Source organism: Phyllostomus hastatus, unplaced genomic scaffold (assembly GCF_019186645.2).
Source record: "Phyllostomus hastatus isolate PE091 unplaced genomic scaffold, TTU_PhHast_1.1 phas_scaffold_182, whole genome shotgun sequence".
Taxonomy (NCBI): Eukaryota; Metazoa; Chordata; class Mammalia; order Chiroptera; family Phyllostomidae; genus Phyllostomus; species Phyllostomus hastatus.
The window spans coordinates 9,378,262-9,406,248 of NW_025334013.1; the positions used below are offsets into that span (position 1 = coordinate 9,378,262).

Genomic DNA, 27,987 nt, shown 5'->3' on the forward strand with positions numbered 1-27,987 from the left:
CCTGCTGGGCAGGACCTCGAGACGAGCTGCACACCTCCGCCTTCACGGATGGGGAAGAGCAGCCCAGAGAGATCAAGGGATTTGCTCAAGATCTTAAAATATGAGTCAGAGGCCCACTGGGTTGTACTTGCCAGTCGTTTGTTGATTGAATGATTCATCCCATTTATTCAACAAAGAATGACTGAGCACCTACTCTGTGCTCAGCCCGGTCTAGCTGCTGGGAAGACATGGGTGAACAGGGAGTCCCTGCCCTGCCGGTGCGGACAGTTCGGCACCGAGGCCGTGAATCCTTCCGCACAGTCCCAGCGCTGTGCACGGGGCCTCTCACCTGGAGGTGCGTGCTCAGTAAATGCCTGTGTAGCTGGGCAGGGTGCAGGTGGGTCATTATGGAGAGGTTGCCCATTACACGTAACTTTTACCAGTGTCCTCTCACTATGCCTTCAGGTGGGGCAAATCGCTGTTGTGTAAGGAATAACCTATGAGTTAACCTTTACTAAAGGCCAGCTAAGTGCCAGACAGTGGGGGCTGTGCAGAGGTCACCTCATTTAATTCTGTAAAGAAACCTGTGTAGGAGATATTATTATCCCTCTTTTCCTTCACAGCCAAGGACACTTAGAGACAGCGTGATTGTCTGCGGTCACACCACACAGCTGGTCAGTGGGGACACTGGACTCAGAACCCAGGGTTTCTGCACTCTGAAGGATGTATCTGTTCAGCCAGATTGGGTCAGTTTGTTTTTTCAAACTTTTCCCCAGCCATCTTGGCTGGTGTGGCTCAGTGGATTGAGCGCCAGCCTGTGAACTAAAGGGTGGTCGGTTCGGTTCCCAGTCAGGACACATGCCTGGGTTGTGGTCCCCAGTAGGGGGCACACGAGAGGCAACCACAGTGATGTTTCTCTCCCTCTCTTTCTCCCTCCTTTCCCCTCTGTCTATAACTAAATATTTTTTAATTTTTTTTAGATTTTATTTATTTATTTTTAGATAGGGAAGGGAGGGAGAGGGAGAGAGAGAGAGGGAGGGAGGGAGAGAAACATCAATGTGCGGTTGCTGGGGGCTGTGACCTGCAACCCAGGCATGTGCCCTGACTGGGAATTGAACCTGCGATGCTTTGGTTCGCAGCCTGCACTCAATCCACTGAGCTCCACCAGCCAGGGCAATAAATAATTTTTAAAAATTAAAAAAAACAACAACTTTGCCCCAGCCCCTAGGAGGGCTGTTCCTAGTAAAGCTGGAAGCAGCCACAGGACCACAATCCCACCAATCATGGCGGCCCATTATGTCCAGTGGGGTGGAGGGGACGAGGACGTGTAAGACAGGGCTGCCGCTGCAGCTAGGCAGAGACGCAACAAACGGATGCAGGATTCTGTGCTTGAGACTCGCCCACACTCCCAGGTCACTCAGCTCCCCTTCCCGCGGCGCTCGCCGGATCTGCCTGGAGTCAGGGCGCTTCACAGCTGCGGTCTCTCCATGGGCCAGCAGTGCCGCGGGGGCCGGGCTCAGAACTGATTCACCTCTGGGTTTCCGGACCTCACACCCAGCCCTGTGCTGACCTGCCTTGCGGTGGACTCAGGGAGAGTGTGGGGAAATGCCGCAACTGGGTGGAATGCGCTTGCCCGTGACCCTGGAGGCCAAGGTGTGAAGTCTTTCCATGCACAGGGAGGGAGGCTGGTGGCCAGAGCTGGTGGCCAGAGGGTTAGTCTCAGGAATCAGTCTTGACTGCCCTCAGGAGCTCCTGGAGAGGACACTTCTGGGGGCATCAGGAGACTGTTCAAAACATGGGTTCTGGGGCTCCGTCCCCCAGAGATTCTGTTGCAGGGCATCAGGTGGGTTTGGGCACCTGCACCTGTTAGCAGAGCACTGGGCGGTCCAGGAAGCTAAGCTCCGTGCCAGTCTGCTAGGGCTGCCGGAACGGATCGCTGCGGACTGGGTGGCTTGAACAACAGACACTCACCTTCTCACAGTCGGGCAGCTAGGATCCAAGATCAAGGTGCCAGCAGGGTTGGTTTCTGGTGAGGCCTTTCCTTTTGGTTTGCAGGAGGCAGCCCTCTCACTGTTTCCTCACGTGGCCTTTCCTCTGTGCATGCAGTCTTTTTAAAAAAAATCTTATTTATTGATGAGAGAGAGAGAGAGAGAGAGAGAGAGAGACATCAGTTTGTTGTTTCATTTATTCGGACATTTATTGGTTGATTTTTGTATGTGCCCTGACCAAGGATCGAACCCACAACCTTAGTGCATCCAGATGATGTTGGGCCCCACAGTTGTTACCTCATTTAACCTTGTATCTCCTTGAAGGCCTATCTCCAAATAATTCCTATTGGGGTTTAGGGCTTTGACATACAGATTTGGTGTCAGGTACACAATTCAGGCCATAATAGGGTCCACAAACCTAATTTAGATCAACTTTGCTGCTGAGGACAGGAGGCCAGTGAGCAGTTGGGACCTGGCAGTGGGCTGGTCAGGACTGCATTTCAGAAGGATGCTTGTGAATCCATTTTGGTCTAGTGAGTTCCCCTCGCCTGTGCCCCTTGGACCCCTAAGTAGTATGTCGCCTTAGGCAAGTTGCTTCTCCTCTTGGGGCCTCCGGTGAAGCAGGTAACCATCCACCTAAAGGCCCCTCGAGGGTAGAACCTTCTGATTCATCCACTCTTTTCTCCACTGAAAGGTCTGGCCTTTCCCCCAAGTTGACTGAACACTTCCTGGGCAAGGGCCCACGAGGTCTTGAGAGGAGGATTAACAAGACAGGGAGACAGTCACCAGCCGCCAGGAGGTGGCCCAGGTGGGCAGACTCCCACACGGGCCGAGGCCCTGGACGGTAAGGGTAGGGGTGGTTGGGCTTCCCGGGTGGGCGGGCGGTCAGTGGAGAAAGGCCACGGTCAGATTTGTTTTCACCTCTTGCCCAGCCTGGGCAGCTGGTTCCGTCCGAGTTCCCCTGCTTGCCCTCTGGATGCCACGCAGGGGCCGGAGTGATGGTGTCAGAACGTAAGTCTGGGGGTACCACACCGGTGATTAGAGTCTTCGCCGCGCTCAGGATAAAACCCAAACGCCATGCCTTCAAGGCCTTCTGTGACTGCCCCCTGACCTCTCGCTTTTCATCCCAACCACCACCCTCTTCTCCTGGCCTTTTCCTGGGCCCCTGTAGGGCCTCCGCCTTGCAGTTCCGGGCACCTGCAGCTCTCCGCACCGGCCCCAGCGCCTCACGTGGGCGGCTGCTTCCCCCACTCGGGTCTCGGGCTGAATGTGGCTGCGCAGAGACATCTTCCCTGCCACCGCTCCATGACTTGCCCCAGGCTTGCTCTCTCACACCACCCTGTTCTTGACCTTGACATTTTAAAATGTATTGTCTGTCTCCCTCACCTGGACCTAAGCTCCCTGAGGACACTGGCCAGGGCTTTTTGCTGTCACACCCCTGTATTACTTTCCTAGAGACGACCGCAGGCTGGGCAGCTTCAGAGATGCGTGCAGTCCTGGAGGTTAGCAGCTGGAGGTCAAGGTGTTGGTGGGGCTAGTCCTTCTGAGGGCAGAGGGAGGATCTGCTCCAGGCCCACCTGCCTCTGCGGCGGGCGGGTGTCTGCACATTGCCCGTCCTCTGTACGAGTCCGTGTCCGGGTTTCCTCCTCCTATTAGGACAGCAGTCGTATTGGTTTAGAGCCCACCCCAATGGCCCGCTTTCACTTTAATCGCCCCAGCAAAACCCCTACGTGCGAATGTGATCACACACTGAGGTACTGGGGTGAGCACTTCAACATCTCAATTTTCCCCGGGGGGGTGGGGCATAATTCAGCCCCTGATAACCCCTACTCCCTGGAAATCTGTCTGACATATAGTAAAACTTTATAAAAAATGTGCTGACTGCAACTGGCTAGGGCTGCAGCTTGGAGAAGGGCCTTGCAGGGGGTGAGCCTGGAAGGGCCAGTGAGGAAGCAGGGCGGTCATGCCGGCATGAGTGGGCTAGGACATGCATGTATTTGCTGGATATTACGAGCACTCCCTGCTCAGGCCGGACACTGGGAGGAAATAGTGAAAGAGACTCTGACTTTGCCCTTGGGTATTCCACACGCTGCTGGGAATAAAATCGAAGAACTAGGCCACTACACTGAGAAGCAGGGCAGCGGGGTAGAGAGGAGGGGTGGATCCAAGATGTCCAGGTTCCATTTTTAAACACAGGATTTGGGTTTGGAGCTGCCGGATCATGCCCAGGGAGTTCTTGAGGCTGCAGAGTGCCAGGCCTGGGCTCGGGGCTCGGCAGCAAGGTTTGTGTCCTTGACCCGGACGGTCCTTGACCGGGACGGCCCTGCCTAAAACCCTCTGGCGCCTTCCCACTGCGCCCAGAGTAATGGCTGCGTGTCTCCGTGCCCCAGGGCTCAGTTCGAGCTCAGGGCACTCGCGATGAGAATGAACGATCCCCCGGCTCGTCCTGGGCTCTCCTGGTCCTCCAATGGGTGGGTGGCAGCCCGGGACCCTCGGCTCTGGGGCGGGAGGGAGCTTCCTTCCCCCTCCCAGACTTTTCCCTGGGAAGGCCTGGCCCTGCACCCTCCCCTTTCCTGCAGCGGGTAAGCAGACAAGTTCCCTGGTGGGGGCATGGCACACTCTACCAGCCTTCTAGACATTTACTTAAAACGTCAGCTGAGCTTTGTGCCTGCTGACACGGCCTGGGCCCAGAGCCCAGCCCCGTGGGGGAGACAAGGGCTTTCCCACAGGTGGGGGCGGGGGCAAAGAGGGCAGGCGGGCTAGCCTGGCAGTGGTGCTCAGAAGCATGGGAGATGCCGGAAAAGTGGTCCTACCCAGGCTTTACCAACAGAGGTGGGGTGGGGGCCGGGGAATGGGCATTTTCCTCCTCCAGCACATTGTTTCCTCCTTAAGGCTGCCTCTGACAGAGCACCCAGGACTCAAAGCCTTTCACAGGGCGCCCCCAGGTGGTATCTTGGGGAATCACATCCATTTCCTACATGAACAATTACTGCTGGTTCCAGCTAAACTGCTAACCTGTGAGGCTGGCAGCATCATTGCCATTTTACTGACAAAACTGAGTCTCAGAGGGGTGGTCAAAGTGACAGGGTCAGCTTCTTAACCAAGGTCTTTCCTGGCCCAAAGCTGGTGCCTATGTCCCTGTCCTGGGTCCTCTCTAGGAAGTCCTTTCGGAGCCCACAGAATGTCTCAAGGATTGCAAGGGCATCTAGGACTCCCTTGGCTCCATTCTTGACCTGATGCATAAATCAGCTGTCACCCCAACCCGTGCAATTATTCCTCTCTGCTTGAACATTTCCAGCAATGGGGAAATCATTACCTCACAAGGAACCCACAAGAATGCTAAACTGCTTCTGTCGGTACATTGCAGAAGCAGCAGGGGATAGTTGCAGCCGTGGAACAGAAGGCGGACTTTCTGGGGCGGACCTCAGCTGGCATGCTCCCCTCTGCCTGGGGGAGGTGGGAAGGCACAGGAAGGCCAGGGTAAACCCTAATCACGGGCAGCAGCACTATAACCAGGCAAGCCTGCCAGATGTGTGGGCGATGCCTCCGGTCCTGCCTGGGCCTGAGGGTGCTCAAAGCCCAGATCAGGGTGACTCAGGGCCATCTTGGGCCGGAGAGCTACTCGGGGTAGTGACACGTGCAGTCTGAGGTCCTTGTCTGAGGCGATGGTTCCTGCACCACCTTCTCAGAGAGCCAGCTGGAGAGGTGCTGCTGAGCCCTAAGAACAGTCTGGAACTGCCTTCTCGCCAGCTAGGTGCTGCAGCTCAGACCTGAATGTGCGCAGGCCTCTGGTCCTCTGGTACCCACGGGAGTGGCCAGGGCACGCTGGGCTGGGCCCACACGGGAAAGCAGTGGCTGCCAGCTCCTGCAAGGCCTTAGGTGAGTCATGCCTGTGTCTGTGCTGTGTTCCTAACATTAAGGTTTCTCCCCAAGTCAGCCAGTCCCCGCTTCTCTGCTCCCACACGCCCTCCGACCTGGGGCCGATCACAAGGCTGATGATCCACGTGTACTGAGTGCAAAGAATGAAACAGCGCTCAGCACAAAGCCCCAGGGGTGTTAAGAAACCGGCACATACTCAGCCAATCGCTTCCCGGCTCTTAGCCACCTGCCCTGTGGCGCCTGGCTCTTCCTAGGTCCCCACACAAGTGGGCAGACTCATGGTGTCGGCTCCCAACTGATACTTCCAAACGGAGAGCCAACTAAATGTACCTTTGAATGTACCAGAGGCCGAATGTGATTGGCGAACCAAAGAAGAAAGCCTGAAAGGGAAATTAAACTACGGGCAATTCTGACCTGATTTATGGCAGCAGCTGCTACTTGCTGCTCTCGAGAGGCAAAGGCCTCCGAGGTTCTCACGACATCTAAAAGATGACCCCACCAACTGCAGACACGCATAATCCTCAGTATGGGCATGCGCCCAGCAATGCCCACCCTGAGCCCAGCCCATTCCTTCAAGGTCCCGTATCCTCCTCAAGGGCTACTTATAAATAAGAGCCACCATTTTTTTTTTTAGCACCTACTCTGTGCCAGGTGCCGGGCTAGTGCTTTTCACATCCGCCTTCACTTAATTCTCACGATGCTATAAAAGAGAAACTACTACATTCATGGGTGAGGAAATTTGTATCCAAGACTGAACTGTACGTGGGGGCAGCGGGGAGCAGAGCCCAGGCCTCTAGGCCTCAGGGCGGTGTTCTCAGGCACCAACCACTCCCTGTGTTGTTTCCAGGCCCCAGAGGCCAGCCGTGGTGTAGATGCCACCCTGGTCCCCGGGGCTCTGCTCCAAGCTCAGCAGCTCGCTTGGGTCCCCACTGCAGGGGGCACTGAGGCTCTGAAACACCACGTCCTTCCAGCACTACGGAGAGAGCCGTCTCGGTACAGAGTGACGTTGTCCTCAGGGAAGGGCAACGCCCCGCCTCCACCCCCACACACAGCCCTCCTGGAGAGGAACGGCTTTCCAGCTACGCTTCCAACTTCACTCGCGCTCCATCACGGCTTTGTTTCCTTTCTACCAATAAAACAGTTCAGACAATTCTGTCTATTTTGTTTTATTTGTTAAATTGCTAAAAAGTCATCAGGGGAAAACAACAAAAAAATGAAATTGACAGATTTAAATATCAATGAAATCATATCCACGTTTCATTCCTACACAAGTATGTGCCTAAAATGATCCTCTCAGGGTGAGCCCCCCGGGACCCCCGAGTTCTGTGGGAAACATCGCTCAGCACCAGCTGCGCCAGGGCACACCGGATGTGCGATGGCAAGGACCCTGGTTGGTGGGGGGGAGCAGAGCTGGGAGAGAGGAGCAGAGCTGGAGGCAGAGCCTCGGATTTGCTCCGATTTGACAATGACCATGGTGAGAGGGGGCCACTTACTGGTGACCATGCAAACATGCCTTCTGTAGTTTGTGGGGGGGCTGCACAGGACCCGGCCTCGGAGTTCCGCCTCCTCGCCCCGGGTGTGTTCGGCTCCTCCCCACGGACTTGCGCGCTGCTGGCCAGAGGCCACAGACAATGCGGAGCGGAGCACAGCACCATGCCGGGGTCGCCACGTGGACAGGGACAGACAACCCAATCAGGAGTATCACTTCCAAGGGGAAGGAAAGAGGCAAAGCAGAAGGAAACCCAGGAAGATACAGTGAAAAGGAAGGGAGGCATCCCTTTATTCTCCGTCAGCTGGTGGCCTTCTGTCCCCCAACGTCAAGATTTGTTGTTTTTTTTCTCCCTTTTTTTAATTTTAAAGAGGTCCAACACAGTTCTTAGGATAGTTCATAGTTTCAGCTCTTGATATAAAAAACTCAAACATTAAAGTCAAATCAATCCACAGTGGGCAGGGAAGAAAATAAGCCCAGTAGGGCCTTACAACTAAATTTAAGCTTTTTCGGCACCTACTCTGTGCTCCCAAAATGTGGGGTGGGCGGAGGTCATGGAGCCCCCCACCCAAACACAGAGGAAGGGTGAAAATATGAACAGAAACGCAGGACCCTCTCTGCCGCCCAGACTGCGACAGGAGGAAGCAGGAAGCTCCGTCCGAGAGGGCGGGCAGAGACTCAGACTCGCACCCGGGGTCAGCGAGGTGGCCGGGAAGTCAGTGTGACGCGGGGGCTCTCCAAGGCACACTTGCAGGAATGGAAGGGGTTAAAGCTTCAAGTAGAAACAAAATGTACTTTAAATACTTAAATACTGATAAATATTTCCTTTAGGTGCTCCTGAGGGTTTAAAAAAAATATTTTGTCTCATTTTTCTCAGTGAGTTTTAAGACAAAATTGGCATCATGTCCAAACCGGAGATGTGGTTCAATCAGATCCGCCCGAAGCATCCGAGGCGCTGTGCAAACGGTCACCTAGGCCGAGACGCCTGAAGTTCCGCCGCGCGTGGGGCTTCTTGGGCCCGAGGAGGCCATCACCTTGACTGCGCTGAGTCGCTCTCCTAAGGTACATGCTCACGGTGCCCCAGAGCCACCGAGACCAACACCACCGGGCAGACATGAGGCAGATTTTTCTCGAAGAGCTGTAAACAGACGGTCTGGTTCCGAGGGGCGCGGGCAGTCCGGGGATGCCAGGGAGTTCCGAGGAGCCGGGCTACCTTCTAAAGGAATCCTCTCCGTTACCTGCCTACTTGGGGAAAGCAGAAGGATGGACAAGTTAACAGCTCGCTTAGGAAGGCCAGGGGACAAAAGGAAAGTTACGAAGTTGGGATTCTGCGCTTTCAGGCTTCCAGACACGTTCTAGTGAAACGGGAGCTGAGCTCGGAGGCACGTCCCACGCACGAAGGCCACGTCCTACACGAGGTTCGGCAACAGCAGCGATGCCCAAGTGGCTGATCTTTCAGGCCAGCTTTCTCTCGTGAGGAAGGACCCCACGTGATCTAACAGTCTTTGCCAGAAAAGGACCGGCAGCAGCCCCGGAGCAGGGAGTCTGGAGAGCTGTGTGTTGAGCTACGAGCAGCTGGACACCATAGTAAGCAGGCACGTGGCAGTCCCCTCCTCTAAGGGAGCACAGACGGCCGATTCTGGAACACACGCCCCTCTCTGTGAGCGGGCCCTCCCTGGGCCTGGCGCCAGGGGGCTCCCACCAAGACCACACTGTGAAAGCTAATGGTTAGGGGAAAGGACTCGGCAGGACACAATGAGACGGGAGTGAACACACCTATCGGACAGACTGCGGAGTGCGGGCTGGAAGCCAGGAGGACCCAGGGCCAGCCGCGGGCTGTGCTTGGGAAATGCTAACAAGAAAAAGAGAGTGCGGGGATGGGAAATGCAATGTTTTAAAATTGAAATCTTAAAAGACAAAATAAAAATCCTCTTTTCATTGATGAGAAGTCATGAGAAATTATCAAAAATCACACTTAAGTGGTTCCAACGTGTCCAGGCCATGGTTTTAGAGACCATGTAACTTCCTGCATCAACCAAAGAAATTCCCCAGCTGGTTGCAACTTATCTCAGAAATGACATAAAAAACCCCAAGCCTTGTCTGGGCGACACAGGAACAAGATGATCACAAAGAAGGAGCTGCTCTCAAGGTCAAACATGCATCAAAGAGGTCAAGCCTCCTGATACTCAACCCAATCACTGGGTAACAGCCAGGCAGAAAAATGCATGTCACAGCAAGGGCAAAAGTAATTTCTAGAAGAAACTGTTGATGGGTGTCCACTGTGCTTTGGAAGTAAAAAGCGGCTCATAAGAAAAAATAGTAGATGATGCTTCAAGGATCTCTCATGACACTGGCATCTTGAATTCCCTACCGGCCCCTTAGTGACACCAGAGAAAGCATTCCAGAAATATTTCAAGAGATCTCTCTGGGCACTTGAGCTTTTATAAAAGAAACAAAAAGTGAGAAAGGTTTTAGAGCTTTAAAAAATCTCCATATGCAAAAACAAAACAAAACAAAACAAAACAAAACGAAAAACAGAAAAGAAAGGCAGCTTCTGAAGATCAAGTTTTAAGGGGAAGGAAAGAACAAGTGTGGTTTTTGGCAACTCGTAATCAAGCACGATTGTCAGGAAATTCCACGATCAGACACCGAAATGTTTTGTGAGACACAGAGGGAGCACTCAAAATACCCAAAGACACCAGGTGGACATGTGTTGCTGCACACACGCTGTTTCACGAGGGGCCTGGCACACAAGGATGGACCACAATCCTCTGCTGGGCAACTGCCCCCGGTCCCAGAGGGCAGAAGGAGCCAGGCGTAAGACACCGCCACACAGAGAGGCTGCCACAGTCCTCCGTGGTCTGAGAGAAGGGGAAGGACAGCTCTCTACGGGTTGCGTTTACCCTGCCAGCGCCAGGAGCACACACATCTGAAACCTCCGCCGGCGCGCCTGCCGCAGGCCCTTCCTGTGTCTGACTCTGAGGAGGCCACGTGAAGATTTACAGCGGGCTCTTCGGTTCCTCCAGGAGAGTTCTGGTGTTAGTCTGTTCCCTAAATTCTTGGTCTTGTTACCAGCAAAGTAGAAAAAGGCAGCACAGCCTCTGCTAAAACACAGCAACGGTTTTGTCTGAACCAGGACAGAGATCTCTCCCTCTTTGTAAACAGAGTTGGCTATATAATATATATTTATATATAATTTTTCTTAATGGAGATTTGACCCCAGCCTGGAGTGAGTGAGGTTGGGAATTGGGGTTTTGGTTTATGGGAGTAATTTTGTCCTTTGTTTTTCCTAGTTCTCAGTCCAAACACTTGCACGCTGGAAAGTTCCAAATTAAAAGCCACGGAAAGGGAAAGGGGTTTACAACATATTATCTCTTTGCTCGAACAAAGTACAAGGCGTTTGTTTTTGGATAGTACTTCACATTCTGTTTTTTGTCCATGAGTCCTCCAAATATGATGAGTTCGCCCCTGCCTTGTACCACTGTATGCAGGCTGGTTTCAGGAGGTCCGACCACAGAACTGCTGTTAAATACTTTCCACTTGACCCGCCCCTTCTCCTTGGTGTCTTTGATGTCCAGCACATACATCTGCATGGGCTTGCAGTTCATACTCTGGTACAAGGGTTTGCCAACATTCAGGGACTGTGGAGGGTGGTGGCCCAGGCGGCGGGCAATAGGAGGTAAGGAATGTCCATCTCCTTGGGCAGGCCCCGGCCGGGGAACAGGCCCCGTCTCCCCACTGCCCAGGTTCTGACTCCCTGGGGAGCCTGGAGAAGACCCCAGAGGAGGACTTAGTGCTGCAGAGGCCGAGGGGCCTTTGGATGACATTGCTTTGATGGCTTCCAGGCTCCGCCGCAGGGCGCCCGGGGAGACGGCCCCTGCGAGGGCAGTGGCCACGTGGGGCGGGGTGTGCACGCCGTTCGCCTGCTCGGGAAGGTGCCTCACACTCCCCCCGGCTGTCCTGCTGTCCACACCGTCCACGTGGCTGCTACTGGAAGCGGGTTTCAGATCCCAGTTCAGATCTATTGATCCCAATCTCAGATCTTTCTGATCTGGTAGTGACCCTCGTCTCGGGGCCAAAGAAAGGCCCATTTTTAGGTCATACCCCTCGGTGGTAGACGGAGTGCTAGGAGACATGGCCTGGACAGGGCTGTCCAAGGAAGAGCCACCTACGGCTGCCGTTCCTGGAGATAAACTGCCACCATTGAGGACGGGAGAGCCATCTCCTCTGGCTGGGGAAAGGCTTCCTTCCCGGGAACCCGAGGGGGTCTGCCTTTGAGCTCTGGGTCGCAGTGTTCCCCAGCGGCCGTTCACACAAGGGGCTTCATCCATGCTCCTTACTGGCGACTGCGAGCGGTACTCTCGGGTTTCGGGGACCAGGGCTGGAGGGGTGGCACTGATAGGTGACGGGCGCGAGTTCAAACTGGGGCTGAGTGGGGCTCTTCCGCTGGGGGCCTGGCTGAAGACCACCACACACTGCCCCACCTGGAAGGCAAAAGACTTAGGCTCAGTTCTGATCATTCACTCAACTATCAAACATTTTATCACGAGCATCCGGGACACGCCAGGCATTCTGCCGGTACCTGAGATACAGAGATGAAAATACCGTGGTCTGCCTTCCAGGTCAGAAGGGCAGACAGACATGGGAGCAATCTGTTGCTCTAGCATGACATGTGCTAGCGTTAGAACTATGTTTACAGAACAAGGACAGAGTGGGGGGAAGAATCAGTTTGTGTGTGTGGGATCCTTAGGGATCCTGCAGAAAATTCTGTAGACAAAGAGATGCTTAAAGCTGGGACTTAAAGGATGAGGGGGGCCCACTAAGTTTTTCTTCCAGTGATTCATAATGTGAGAAACTCCCAAGGAGCCATGGTTAAGATCTACCTATTTTGTGACATCCAGATGTCTTAAATTTCCATACAAATTCGCTTGGGAATCTGACAAGTTAACTTGGTTTTACATTTTGGGACCTCTCCTCCTGCTGGCCCGTCAGTTCCCCGCTTACCCGGCAAGCTGGGTGGCACCACAGCTCCGGGGCCCCATGGTCTTCGTTTTCCACCTTGAGTGGCTGCCAGGCCCAGGGACTCGAGTGCATGTGCAACAGCCAGGCATCCTTGAAGAGCTGTAAGAGAAGGACCACCAGCAGGACTCAGGGGCAGGTCCTGCTACAAAGCATACACAGACCTGAAATCTCAAGGTTGTGCCACCTGGTCTCGAGAGTGTATGGGCTCTTCAGAAAGAATAGCAAAATCTTTGTTACTCATTCATCTGTGCCTTTGCTCATTCACATATTATCATTGGCCAGGCACAAAAAATTGTGCTTGTGACCCATGGAATCGATTTCAAGTGGTTTTGAATTTTGAGGTTGATAATAAGTCTCCATAACTTTCTGAACCAGTATTCTCTATCTCTCTTTTTTTAAAGATTTCATTTACTTATTTTTAAAGCAAGGGGAAGGGAGGGAGAAAGGGGGAGAGAAACATCGACATACGAGAGAAACATCAACCTGGTGCCCCTCGCATACCCCCAGCGGAGGGCCAAACCCGCAGCCCAGGCACATGCCTTGACTGGGAACTGAAAGACATTCCGGTCTGTGGGACGAGGCCCCACCCACTGAGGCACACCAGTCAGAGCTGAACCTGCTTTTACGCCCCACTCCTCCTTGAACAGAGTGATAGCAGTAAACCTTACAGCCTAAAGAGGAAGTGGGAGTAGGAAAAAATACAGATATGAATATCCAAGAGATTACTGTTTCTGATGACAAGAACTCCTTACTCCCCCCACAAAAAAAAAAACAAAAAACAAAAAAAAAACAGAGAAAATAGCCAGAAACTACAAAGACTATATACCCAAAGGGAAAGGTGCTCTTAATGAAAATGCCACAGAAAGCCCTGAGAAATGGGAGACAGGGAGGCAAGTCTGAATACTCAGCAGCATGCGCATGGGAACGCCACAGCAGCCATACTCACAGCATTGGGACCGCCACATCCTCCAAGGATTAATATAGTTGCATCATCTATGACAATCTGGGGACAGAAAGAAATTTAAAATGAAAGCATAAAGACACAGCATCTGACCTATGCTTCAGCCGCATATGAAACAGCCTACCCAGCTCCGAAGTGAGAGTCTTACTTCTAGTTACCATAATAAGCCCTGTATTCTCCCATGTCGTTTTGGTCCCTGTGAACAAACTGACGATTCACCTGAATGGAAATATTCTGTTGATCAAATATTAACATGAGAGTGCCAACCACATAAAATGCAGGGTTCTCTTAAGAAATGAAACAGCAAAGTAAATGCTTTAGGAGAGGCACAATATAAAGCCACTAAAAATACATGTAACCCATTAGAAGTTGAAAAGCAAATACCAGCAAAAGTAATGACAAATTCTCTTTCGGCTTATGCGTGCTAGCATCTTACTTGACTCCCTCCTCCCTCTCCCGACCTAACTGACAGATGCTACTACAGTGCTTGCTGAGTAGTTATTTGAATTCCTGAGCACCTGAGACTGGCCACCTCGAGGATGAGGACTGGGGCCAGAGATGTTCGGCTTGGACCACGCCCACTGCTCGAGGTCGAGGACCCAGACATCATTGCTCCTGTAAGACAAGGACACAAGGGTGAAGGAAGTGGGAGCTACTGGGGACCCTAAGAACTGATATAAATGATGTTACACTTACAAAGATGCCCCATAAAGTGCCGTGTTCATAGTTAGCACTTAAAACTATATATTTTTCTCTTTAAAAGATTTTATTAATTTGTTTTTAGAGAAAGGGGAAGGGAAGGAGGAAGAGAGGGAGAGGAACATCAATGTGTGGTTGCCTCTCGTACGCCCCCAACCAGGGACCTGGCCCGCAACCCAGGCATGTGCCCTGACTGGGAACAGAACCAGTGACCCTGTGGTTCACAGGCTGGCACTCAGTCCACCAAGCCACACCAGCAGAGATGAACTGTATTCTTCTTCTGCTTCTTCCCTTGGAACCCGTCTCTAGACCATCAGACGTTTGCTCTTTCCACTGACCCATAAGGCCTTGCTTATGTGAGTCATGCCTGTTGTCACACACTAATACCTAAAGAGTTAACAGATGACAGCAGGAAACGGCTACTGGCCAAGGTACAATCTTTCTTTTGAAAAATTTATTCACTGATTTGAGAGAGAGAGAGAGAGAGAGAGAGAGACAGACAGACAAACATCAATTTGTTGTTTCGCTTATTTATGCCGTCATTGGTTGATTCCTGTATGTACCTGGATTGGGTCAGAGGGGTGGTATCGAACCTGCAACCCTGGCATATCAGGACAACACTAATCAACTGAACTAACTGACAAGGGCTAAGATACAGTTTTTCAAAAGCAAAAATCAGAAGGAAGAAAAAAATATTCAAATGGCAGGAAATAATGATTTACCGATTCTGGCTACAAAAAGCAATTTCACCATGGCTAATGAGAGCTGTGGTTTCATCAAGGACAAACTGTCCTCTCCAGCCCCCAAGGGACTAGTGTGGCAAGGACAGACTCCTAGACGGCATTTTCTGCTTTATGGTCTGCTCTGTAAAGTTGTTTATTCACACACTGGAACACAGCAGTGAGAGCTCTGATACCTCAAGCCCTTAACCCCCTCACCTGGAGGAGAGCTCAGACTGCCAAATCAGATACACAGCGGTTCAGAGGGAGGACTCCAGCTCTGGATTCCGGCCTGAGCTGGTCGGTTGTGGCCAGAGGTGGGGAGGACAGTGCGTATGAAGAACAGCCTAACAGAAGTGTGTCAGACCTGACACAGTTTTCTTGCTCCTACCCACTCCCCCAGCCCAGCCCAGCCCAGCCCATCTGGAGTGAACCATCTCCACTTGTCCTGTTATTCTACCTCTCTCCTTCTCTGAAGCCCCAAAGGGCACAAACTGGGCACAGAGGAGAGCCAGACAAAGTACTGTTTCTTGGAAGGGGACCTTCTGCAGGCACAGGTAGAAGCAGACTAGGTGGAGGTTCCATCAGAATTTGATCCCACTGAAGAGAACCACACCAAACAAAAAGCGATGACACAGCCCTGATTCTATGGAGGAAGTTTCCCAACTGTACTGGTGCGTGACTAGGGGATGAAAAGTTGGAATGTCAAGGTCAGATAACTAACTGGATTAATCTGAGACATGTTCAGCAACACTGACCCTGACTGGTTCACTTTTCTGACCTGTTATTCCCAGGGCTACTTACCTTCAGGACAACAGACAGCAAGGCAAATATACTTACATTTGCCGAGATCCCAAGGAGCCACCAAAGACGATCATTTTGTCCTCTATCACACAGGAGGAATGGCCGGCCATGGGAGGCGGCCCATGGGTTGTCACAATGCAGTTCCACCTAATATAAAGTCAGGAAGCCGAGAAGTCAGGAACCATCTGGACCCACGGCACTCCTGGGAATTAGTAGCCAAAACCAAAGAGATCCCTGTTCTTAACCAGCCCACCCATATTTCTTAGAAGGGGAATGTGCCTCTCCCACTTTTTCCCTTTGGAATGAGAGTTCTTAACTTTAGGTTTTAAGGGGTCCTGGCAGCCCTCTGAGACTGTGGGCAAAAATATGTGCATGTGTCAATTGTTTTTTCTGGGGAAAGCGTCCATAGTTTTCACCAAATTCTCAAGGAGATTTCTGAACACACAAAAAAGACAAGGAAATCCACTCATTTAAAATATTTTATTCCAGATTGGAAAGAAAGATCTTATCTTTGCGGCTTACCAGTTTTTAGAGGGCGAGTAAGTGTGTATTTCATCAAAGAACCTTTCTGGCTGGTGCAGGGGGTACGGGCTTGGCCGGGTCCAGCCGCCGAACAGCACCAGCAGGTCCTTGTACACGACCAGAGTCGCTCCGGCTTTGGGGGAAGGATAAGACCCTGGGAGAAGCCAGTGACAGCAGAGTTAGGATTCACGGTCTTACGACAAGCCACAAGTAGGCTGTCGGCAGATCACCTTCCCACGGAAGAGTGACCAGAGGAGCCAACGCCACAGAGCAGAAGAAGGGGGAGAACAGAACTGGGTGTATAGGTCTGAAAGAAAACCATCACCAGTTTATACATCTTTTATAATTAAAACAGCGAAACCTGAGTTAGAAGAAAGTTCCTTAGCCTCTCCAGACTTGGTTTCGCTCACCTGAAATTAGGGATGAGAGTACCTAGCTCATTAGACTATTTTGCACATTAAATAATACATTCAAAGCACCGAGCATAGTGCCTGGCACACAGCAGGTGCTCAATAAATGCCAGCCTCTCTTGCCCGTCCCATCCATAAGCTCAACAGAGAGTACAAAGGAAGAATGTAAGGGACCCAGAGAGGAGTATGCATGGAGGCTGGATACCTGGATGCCACTTGGAAATAACGGCTGCTACCAAACACAGGCAAAAAGGAGGCAGAATGCAGTTCTCATTTGTCCCATAAATGAAATGTTACCACAGTGACCTCCGGGCCCTTAGCTATGGGCCTCACTAGCACCCGTGGGAGCAGACTTTCAGGGCTCGATATAAAGGTATTCCAGTGAAACGGCAAGCCTTTATACCAAGAGTGGCTGCTAAACCCTCCAGGCTGGACCTCTGAGCTAGCTATGGTGACTGAATTTTGAAACAATGGACACCTGGCGTACGCTGGAACACTTTAGGAGTGACACCCATCCCACAGGAGCACACTTTTCAGACTTTTTGGTCTCTGACAGAACAATCGCCATTTCTCTCAGCCCGCTCCCCCACACGCCGCCTTGACTCTGCTCAGGACCAATGGCCAGGGTCAGTGAACACTGGGCTAGTAAAAAGAGTTTGCTTTGCTGTTACTACGGGTGCAGGATCCATTTTTCAAAGGAAATCTTAGGCAGAAGGAATTGCAATAGTACAACACATTAATCTGACAGCAGCTGAGGCGTTCCGATTTAGGTGGACAACTTGGCTTCCCCCTTCCGCAAGGGGTTATGGGAATGTGGTTTGAAACGCCCTACTCAGGCTGCTTTAAGGGCGTCAATGACAACGTCCTGAGGTTGAAAAGGTAAAGCAGAGGACTGTCTTCCCCGGAGCCAATGCAAGAGTGACTTCACACGACTTACTGAGGAGAGTCTTTGGAACACGGTGTGAGCATCTGAGAGCATTATGCGGCACCCGCTGTTCTGAAAGGCTTCTCAAGGGAACGGCAAGAACCCGCCGCAGAAACCAGCCCTCCCCAGGAGCGGCTCTCGGGGCAGCCAGCTCTTGCCGCCCTCACCCCCCGCCCCTCAGGAATTATGACTAGGGGTCTTCTAGATCTGTAGTCCACAGAACTGCAGATTACTAGTTAAAAGCTTTTACCTTCCTAGGAGGAAGGCCCCTAGCCCAACTAGAAAACCTAACTAAATGTAACAGTATAGTTGAAATGCTAGTGTACCCAAAGATGATTTAATCTGTGATGTGGCACATAAAGCTTCAAGTTCTTGTTCTTACCCTGGAATTCATAAGTACGGTGAAAATGTTAGAAAAAGCAAATAAAATATGTAACAGACTTCACCAGAATAATAATTTAAAAACCTTCCAGACCAAAATTTGGGTTTGGATTTCAGATACTGGAAATCCTGGCTTTTAAAATCAAGTGTATAAAGTGAAGCAGACCATGGGTCCACAAAATAGCAAAAACATAGAAACAAAAAAGTTTTAATGTAAACTGGGCAATTTGTATCAAAAATTTTAAGTGTGTATGCTCTGAATCAGCAATTTCACTTCCAGGGATTAATCTAATGAGATAGCTGGGCAAATAAAAAAAAGAATTAGATACAAGTATATTCATTTGCAGTGTTTAAATAGGTCAAGAAATATCCATATAAAATAATACTACGTGGCAATTAAAAATTGTGTGTCTATTTGATGTGAATAATTCCCATGCTCTTTAAGTGAAAACTGAAAGTAGCAAGTGACAAAATGCGAAATAAAAACAGCTAACGGTTGACGGGCACTATGCTCTTAGCACTGCCCTAATGCTTTACACATCATTCATTCATTTAATCCTCACAAAAACCTGATGGATAGGCCCCATTGTACTCTTCACTCATTAGATAAAGAAACCGAGGCACAGACTGGTTCATTTCCCCAAGGCCACACATCCAGTTAGGGTCCGAGAAGGAATCTGAATCTAGGCAAACTGAGCCCACTTACAATAATCTACATGAGTTCACTGCACATACAGAAAGTCTAGAAGGTCACCCAAGTGCCCACCAGGAGAGGAGTCAATAACACTGTTGTACATATACACAAAGGAATACTACTTGGCCGTGAAAAAGAAAATTCCACCCTTTATGACAGCAGAGGTAAACCTGGAAAACATTATGCTAAGTGAAATAAGCCAGTAAGTGAAAGACAAGTAGCATATGAATTTACTCATGTGTGGAATCTACTGACCAAACTGAACTACCGAGGAAAACAGAGACCGACTCATGGAGAGCAGGATGGCAGCTCCTGGGGAGGCATGGATAGAAAAGGCAAAGGAACTGATGGGCACAGACAAGTGTGGTGATTGTGTGGGCGAGGGGGTATGAGGGAGATAAATGGTAACAGAAAAAATACAATCAAAATAAAAATAAAGTAAAAAAATAAAATAAAGGAAGTCCAGAAGGTCAATAAATAGTTGATCTCTCTGAATGGTAAGATTACAGGTAATTTTCACTTTATTCTTTGTAAAAGCCTTTCTGTATTGGCTAAACTTTGCAAAAAGTGATACATGTTCATTGATTTGACAAAAACAAAAGTATTTCAGTTGTTTAAAATGAGAACTATGAATTCAATGCAACTCCCTTTTCCTACACCTTCCCTAACCTCACTCCATCTGAGAAGCCCCTGTGAGAGGCTCTGTACAATGAATTCTCAATTGCTTATTCAACATTCCAAAATCTGCAGGGTTCTGAAAAATCTTTTTTTTTTTCTCCAAAACTCATTTGGCAACAAAACTTGACCTGAAATGATGAAGCTATGGATTGTCTTTATTTAATCCACTCAGTATGAGTATTCATTATGAGTTACTGCAGAAATACTAGTAAGTTTGATTAGAGGGTGCTGCTCCAGACCCCACTAGAAGTATTATAAAGGCATATGCATCATATCCCATTTTTAATTAAACCTGAAACACTCTGAATTCCAAAACACAATTAGCACCAAAGGTTTAACATGAGAAACTATGGTTAAGACCGCAGGTTCTGAAGCCAGCCTGCCTGGGCCGGACCCTGCAACCAGGTAGCTAGCTGGGGAAGGCCAGTGCAGATCTCCCTCTGCATCAGCGTCTGTATCTGTGAGATGGAGCGATGACAGCATCTGCCTCACACGGTGGTTGTGAAGACTGAGTAGATTAAATCATGCAATGTTTTTAGAACAGTGCCTGCTATGGTTATTAAGCAGGCACTTCAAATCCCCGTGAAGTTAATACAAGGTCAATTAGCTGTACACAGCTGACAGTACTGCCATCCACATGGAACAGTTTGAGAACAGAACATATTTAACTACTAGTATATGGTTGGAGCATTCCTGGCATAATAATTTACTTAGCTCAAGAAAGTATAATAGAAGTAAAATTGAAACTGACAGTAGATGATATGAAAGGGAAATTCCAAAGTAAACCAAATACATCAAAAGTGATTTAGAAACAAACAATGGTTAACATAAGACTAGTTTCGGTTTGCTCTTTTTCATTTGTCGCCTTTAACATCTTTTCAAACAATTTATAAGGCAAAACAAGTTAATGTTTACCAGTTCTGGGTTCAAAGAGATTACAAATGTACTATAAGAATACATACCTCTTAAGGGGAAAAACTATTCAAAGAATGAAAAAGAGTGTTGGGCCCTGGATGGTGAGACTCAGTGGGCTGAGTGCTGGCCTGCTAACCAAAAGATTGCCGGTTCGATTCCCAGACAGGGCACATGCTGGGGTTGTGGGCCCAGCAGGGGGCACATGAGAGGCAACCACACACTGATGTTTCTCTCTTTCTCTTTCTCCCTCCCTTCCCCTCTGTCTAAAAACAAACAAACAAACAAACAAACAAACAAACATTAAAAAATAAATTTATAATCCTTAAAATATGAAAAAATATAAAAAGTGTTGGTAAAACATAATTACCTATATCTATATATCACGTGATACCATAATCACACCAGTGAACCAGGGAACACACTACATCCATGTTACACCTGCACTGCCCAGCACAGTCACCAGTAGCCACACGTTGCTAGTGGCTATCGAATTAAAAAGCACAGATGTAGAACATTTCTATCATTACAGAAAGCTCTGCTGGACAGTACTACTTTAGACAAAGGATTTTAATTTTAGAAACTGAGCCTATGTTTACAGGGAATGGAGAAGGTGGAGGCATAAATGGGGTGACTTCATTAACTTCTAAAGACATTATATTACTATTATTTATAACTATTACTACTGTTACTATACTAGTGATAATGACTAATATTTATTGAACTTTTTTTTTTTTTACCACATGCTAGGCAACTTTCTAAGTGCTTGGCATGTATTAACTAAATCTTTCCCAAACTCCTAGTTTTAGTCCCATTTTATAGTCGAGAATACTGAACCATGACTCATTTAAGTAACCTGCCCAAGATCACAACAGAACTAGTAAGTGGTAGGGCCAGGATTCCAGTCCATTTACTCTGAACTTAAAACTCATCCTCTTAACCTTTATACCCAAGTGAGCTTCATGTGTACAGAGACATTCATTTTGAGTAGCTGCCACAAACAAGTCTGGTACCTTAAAAGGTCTGAGTGTTTAAAAGCTGAAAAGGTCTTTGCTAAAGTTTTAATTAAGTAAGCCACAGACCTAGAGTAGACAGATAAGTAAATTGAACAGACGGTTATTCTTAGGAACTCTTTTCTCCACAGGGCCCTGGGTCACACCCTCTCTCCACTACAGACCCATCTGCTCATTCTCTGGGCTCTCCCAAGGAAAGGTAAGCTGGGGCCAGTGACCCCGATACCTCAGTCCTTAAGGATTATCTGAGGTAAGGGCTTTCCAAAGCAACTTCTCAAATGTCTTGGTATTTCAGAAAGCCAAACTCTTTCCCTCTACTTATCCCACAAAGTGTAAGAACTCCCTCATCCGGCATTTCCAACATCTGTTTTATGTCACAAACAAGCTTTAATTTCAGTGCCGTACTTAAATCTCTCCACAACCAAGCAGGCTTGTACTAAAAGCTGGTCTGATCATGCACCTCCTCAATCTGTAAGGCATGTGGGGAAAATTACTGTGTAATAACGAGTGAAGCAGCGGGGAGAGAGCACAAAACTCAACATACGATACAGAGCTAGTTCAGAATTAAGAGGCCAAAGACATGGTGCATCAACCATTCCATGACCCAATTATGCATATAACATTTGCATTATTTGTTGCAAATCAGATACTTTTAAATTCTTATTACTTTCAGAATCAATAGTATGAGGCCTTCATAAAAAGTCTCTACTTTTATCATTTCCAAAAATCTATGTATCTTATATTTTGAATTTGTTTAAAGCAGAGGGTCTTAATTTCCCTTCCAGTATCCTAATGCTAGGTCCACGGATCAAATGAACTAAATTTATGGTGAGGTCCGAGAACTTCAGCATAAAGTTCTACATCTTAAACAGTCTCTTTAGCCAAGTGGAGTTCTGGAGAGCAAGCAATAAATCTTTACTAACATTTTGAGAAAACAAAAGAAGTCATGTCCAAATTACATATCTTTATTCATTATTTTAAAGTTCTAAGAAAAGCAAGCTATTTAAATGCTTCTTACCAATAAACTTTCTTTAAAAACCCCCATGGCCCCGTCATCGGACTCGGGGATTCGGACGCGGGGCGGCCCTCCCTCGGCAGAGCGCCAGGCCTGCGGCCCGAAGAGCTGGGAGCTCTCTGACCACAGCAGACCCTCCACAGCGCGGAGACCCAGCATCAGCACGGTGACGCGTGAAGTAAGTACCTTCCCTCCGTAAAACTTATAAATGGAGGTTTTACACTCATCAGGACATTTCTTGGCCGGCCTTTAAAATAATGACGTCACTGGGCCTCTACACGCGGTCTGCATACCGTTGTCTCACAGAAGTGGACAAGGAAGGGTGTCGCTCCCGTGTAGCTTCCCACCGAGCACCACAGGACAAAATGTGCCCTGTATCAAAGCTGGACACCACGTCACTCGAGCCTGTTGCCCCACAGCCAATGCTCTCCTCGCAGGCTTCATCCCCAAACACACCGACCGCTGCCTAATCTCGCAGCAGATATGATCAACCGAGCAAACTCAAAACAAGGCACAAGCCAAAAAGGCGGCTGTGGGAAACGGGACGATCAGATAGGCGCCGATACACAGAACCAGCATTCCCCCAAACTGCTAATTGGTTCAGGTGTTTCCCAAGGTTCCTATGAATCAGAAGAAAGTTTCACATGTGAAAGACAGTGGTAGAATTACAAGGCATTCTTGTTTACTTTTGCAAAGACAGTAAAAACAGTGAAGCAATTCCTACTTCTGGCCTGGTTTCTATGCCACTTTCCCACAATTGCAGTTTCTGTTCACGGAGAACCTAGGGCTGGAAGAGCAGCTCAACTGTTTGATACAAGATAAAACAGGAACCTGTTCTCATCAGGGTTGCCTGGATTTTATGTGAGACTAAAAATTATTTTTACATCTCCAGACTATGATTATTAATATTAGTATTAGTTTATTATTAAGGTGTCATAAATAATAGTTACCATTCCCCTACAGCTGTAGTTTTTTTATGTTGATTTATTTTTTTACTGAATTTATTGGAGTAACTATAGCTAATAAAATTATATAGATTTTAGGCGTAGAATTCTACAACACGTCGTCTGTACACTGCCTTGTCTGTTCACTCCACTGAATCAGGTCTCCTTTTCAACACTATTTCTCCCCCTTTACCCTCCCCGCCCCTCCCCATACAGCTCTAGTTCTAGTCACAACACACTGTGCAGGGGGGGCGCCTTCTGAGTTCCCTATTTGGCGGGAAGGGGTGGGGAGGGAGAAGGTGCATTTCTAACAAGCTCACAGGTGATTGATGTTTGGGGTCTCGACTTTGGAACCCTTCATTCTGACAGTAAAGGACAAAGATCCAAGGTCCATTTTCCTTGACAAATGCTTCGATCAAAGAGGGGCTGAAAGAAACTACTTTAACATTTTCAATATACAAACATTTCCCTAGTTGTTCTCACCTACGAGTCACTGAACATACACTCTGCAAAATAAATTTTAGAATTTGTTCCACCTACTGGCTTTCAGGCAAATCATTTTAATTTCAGTATCTTACATAAATATCTCCAAAACTAAGCAGGGTCATACTAAAAGTTAATTTAATCATGCTCCTCCTCAATTTGTCACTTATGCTGTGACCTAAGTGACAAACATAATAATTATGACATAAACGTCTTGCTAATAATTGTTCTCCATGGCTTTGAAAATAGAAAACTCTAAAACCAGGAATTAGGGACTTATAAGAGGTAAAGTTTGAAAACAAAAATACTATGAACATAAAAAATTTAATTGCAGGACTCACTAGCCAATGAATCCAGAAGAAAAGCACTAGACAAAAACATTTCCACTTCTCTCATGAAACTGCAGAATGTTTTTGTGTGTGATTTGCCTTTTAAAGGGGGCACAGACTTACTGCTTAACTGGAAGTTAAAATTTTTTCCCTGAATGCTTTCAAATTATTTTATACTCGTGATGGCAAAGGGGACATTCAAGACTGAATAACGGTACTGATGTTTCCGATCCTACTCTGCATTTCATGCTAACAACTCGTCACACGCACTCGTTTTCTCAGGAGAGGCCCAAGGACAGGCGTTCACTCCACATGCGGTTCACCAGTCCTTCCCACACAACACTGGCCTTGGGGGCAAAATGAGACCAGATTAACCCCTAACTCACAGTTTCTTTTGTGACGGTAATTTCCTGTGGTGGTGAGGAGTCTTGAGTTGGTGCGCATACGGGAGGGCAGTATGGGGGGAAGAGATTTTGCTGATAGGACCCAAACTGGGTCTTAGGAAGCTGATGAAGCATCTGGCTCGATAGAGCTGTCATTATGGTTGTGTGTGAAGAAACTGACCATGACAGCAGGAGTTCAGAGGTCAGGGGAATAATTTGGAGAGGCATTTCCCAGAACACCACATTAGCATCTGAATCAGAAAACCTAGAGGGCCCAAGAGGACAGGCTGGCACTCACAATTTAGGGGGCAAGAGACCCTTTAGTTTTTCTTCAAACTACCGGAGCTATAATTTAACTGCTTACATATCTAAACTGTTTTAATTTTATAGGCAATACTTTGTCATGGGAACAAGAAAAGCATGTTTCAGTTTATGATTGAGGAATAAGGAGACAAGAACGCTTCATAATTTATCAGTATAAAAAACCCTCTTGGGCTGTAAACACCGAGACGACAAAAACTATTCAGAATGCTCTCCAAAGCCGGCTGCCAGGAGTTCTGTCTGGAACAGATATCAATTTCTCTTCTGATGATGAAAATATTTCCATTTTAATATCATTGTGGCCAACAATTACAGTAAGTCTGCATTTAGGTAGATGTCCACAGAGGATACAAAACTATAGTGCTTATCTTATTTTTTATTGATTGATTGATTTTAGGGGGAGAGAGAGGAAGAGGAGAAGGGGGAGAGAGAGATATCAATTTGTTGTTCTACTTGTTATCATTCACTGGTTGTTCTTGTATGTGCCTTGACTGGGGATCAGAACCCACAAGTTTAGGGCATAAGGCCGATGCTCTAACTGCCTGAGCTACCCAGCTTGGGCTATCATGCTTATTTAAGAAGGAAAGTAGGAGGCAAATATAAAGTTATTCTTTGGCAAAGTTACTACAGAACCGCAAAACTCCTGCTTTCTAAGACTTGGCTCTAGCCAAGTGTGCTCTTTAACTCAGTCTAAAATCAGTATTTTAAGTTAGCCACCAAGGACATGGTACTGGACTCAAAAGAACTAAATTATTCTGCACAGGCGTGGCTTTTTTCCAGATTACTGCCAGCGACACCGCTCCCCATTCTGGACGGAGGGTCGATGGGGAGGAGACACCCTCTATCAGCACTTGGCACACTGTGCTGCAATGATCCAGTTAGAGTCTCCCAGTAAGATTATAGGTGCTCTATTTTGCCAAGTATAGTGTGTACTTTTTAGCCCTATTTTCTTGAGGGAAAAATAAAGATGTGCATTATACATGGGTATAATGATTACATACCATGAGTACAGTAATCCCATGTGTAACACACAAAAACACACAGGTGTGCATTATGCACAGGAGCGCATTATACAAGGCAGAATACAGTACTATGCTAGAGGATCGGAACTATTCTTTATGAAAAAGTTTACTGAACGGAACCAATCCGTGGAAGCCAAACAGTTACAGATCCCTCATGAGCTGGTATGAGAACTGGCCCCAGTCAATCCTATTCACACTGCTGAAAGGCCACACAGCGGAGGGCCTTTCAGCAGGGGTGAGGCCAAACACTTCTCTAGGTGTCCCCCATCCTCCACTCCTTTTATTTTTATTTTATTCCTCAATGCAACGTGGCCAGAAAGTTAAAGCTTGATAGCAGAACAACTCACTGACATCAGACAAAGCTCGTCTGGATCCCAGGCTTCAGGGCACATATTTTTATTAAAATTATACATCTTTGTAAACATCACTCCTTAGGTCATTTACAGAACACCCAAAACAACAGGACCTTCTGTAATGGGCATGAGAAACTTTTAGATCCTGTCTAACTACATGTGCCACAGGCAGAAATTCCCTACTGGCATTGTTTTCACTTCTAAACAAACCCACATGAAAGACCATTTGATAAATAGGGTAGCACTTATCAGCTAAAAATTAACAACATGGAAACCTGTAATAGTTCCTTGTTACCATGTCAAGTAGTCCTTTGATTCCATTTCTGGGGAAGGAGAGGAGGTCCAGAGTCTCAGTTTAATCTGATAAACTTGTTAATTGCAGTTCTAATGGTGGTGGGGGGAGTTCTCTTTTAAGTGGCTCTGTTTAAAAGTGAAAACAATGTTGCCAGTCATAAAGTTTCTGGCCTAGTGTCAAAACAGGACAGTCCTAGTCGGGTGGGAGAGAGCCAAGCTGAAATATGGGGTAATCTTATTTATTCTCTCCCCCAGAGTATTAAAGTTTACCCAGATTTGAGTTCTGCAAATTTTCCCACTCTTCTCTCCGACAGGAGAGAATGTGTACCCACCTTAGAAAAGCATGTATTCGGGAAAAATCCCAGGATCTGAACTTTATTTATAAACAGGAAAGATCCCTTCCTTTCCTAGGGGAACCCAGTGGCTTTGCTCTCACTCACATCTGAGACCACCACAGATCGGGTTGTTTCGGGGTTGCCCAGGGCTAGAGGAGAAATCGCCATCTCATAAACTTAACCAGGACTGGTCCATGGGTCTGGAAGAAGCTGATACAACAAAGAATTTAGCCACTTCAGTAACATCCTATGCCTTCTACAGACATTAGTATATGTAAGTGGTGTCTGGGTTCTGGGTGTCTTCCTTTCAGGAAAACAAGAAAATGTAGATGGAGATTCAAATACTTTGCAGTTATTTTCATCAAATACTTTGTCTTTATAAAAATAATCAGCTTTAAAAATAAATTATAACAAACTGAACAGAATCCTAATTGTTAGTTTGCTACTTTTCTCCTCATAAATCAGATTTTCTTTAAAAACCTATCCATCTATATATGTAAATCCTGGGTCTGTACATACTTTAGAACTTATTTTAAACACCCCATCTACTCTCTTGTATTACCAGTTATTTTCTCCTTATTTCTTTGTATTTTCTTTGTATTGGTTTATTTGTTTATCGTCTGTCTTCCCCTAGAACACCTTGCTTCTCGTTCACACCTGTGTCTGTAGTACCTAGAACAGCACTGGGCATAAATACTCAATAAACAAAGGCATGAAGATGAATAAACAAAGGAATGAATGTGGTCACTTATCACGCTTCGAGAGCTAGAGGATAACTTAGGACCACTGCCCACTCCTTAGCTTCCACATCCCCTCTCCATCTGAGTATTACATTGTATGGGTAATCTGAACAAAAAATACAAAAGGTAGGTATTAAGGTATTATCATTTATGCTAAAGGTGACATAAATGAGATGATAAGTAACTTGTCTAAGGTCACCCCATTATGAAGCAACAGAGATCAGGTGCCAGCCTGTGTCTGCCTGGCACAAAAACCACGCTCTCAATGGTACTACTGACCAGCCTCCCTCCCTCTCACCACACACTCCTCTGATCACTTTAGGCCATGAGGTCCTTAAATGGTGAGTAGCACCTTTGATTTAATTAGCTAAGTGGTCTTTCCTCCCTAAACCTCTGTAATAGTTCTATCATCAAATCTTCCTATTTAAATAGAGCAGGACTAACTGAACAAGAAATCCCTGGCATACTTACTATGTCTAGAATATTTCTTTAAGTTGATAAGTCTTAAGTAAGAAATGAGTGCTTATGCCCTGGCCAGTGTAGCTCAATTGGCTGGAATGTCATCCCATAAACTGAAAAGTTGCAGATTCAATTCCTGGTCAGGGCACATGCCTAGGTTACAGATTTAGTTCCAACTAGGGACACATACAACAGGCAACCGATTGATGTTTCTCTCCCTCTCTCCCTCTCTCG

The 27,987-nt window shown here is 47.7% G+C and overlaps 1 protein-coding gene across 2 annotated transcripts in view; it reads right to left on the bottom strand.

Annotated features, from left to right (window-relative positions):
* Positions 1 to 6,996: 6,996 nt before the first annotated feature.
* The window catches only part of FBXO42 (F-box protein 42), an 83,947-nt gene continuing 62,956 nt past the window's right edge, over positions 6,997 to 27,987 (bottom strand). Inside the window, exons 5-11 of one of the 2 annotated variants that reach the window (XR_006787960.1) lie at positions 16,063 to 16,216; positions 15,577 to 15,687; positions 13,837 to 13,933; positions 13,304 to 13,360; positions 12,340 to 12,456; positions 10,239 to 11,819; positions 6,997 to 8,577 (exon numbers count right to left, since the gene is read on the bottom strand). Coding sequence is in view for 1 of the 2 variants with exons in the window: in XM_045858957.1 (XP_045714913.1) it covers positions 10,704 to 11,819; positions 12,340 to 12,456; positions 13,304 to 13,360; positions 13,837 to 13,933; positions 15,577 to 15,687; positions 16,063 to 16,216 (1,652 nt within the window). In the remaining variant the exon portion in view is untranslated. Of the gene's footprint in view, positions 11,820 to 12,339; positions 12,457 to 13,303; positions 13,361 to 13,836; positions 13,934 to 15,576; positions 15,688 to 16,062; positions 16,217 to 27,987 lie in introns of both variants that reach the window. The other variant, XM_045858957.1, reaches the window with a different exon arrangement.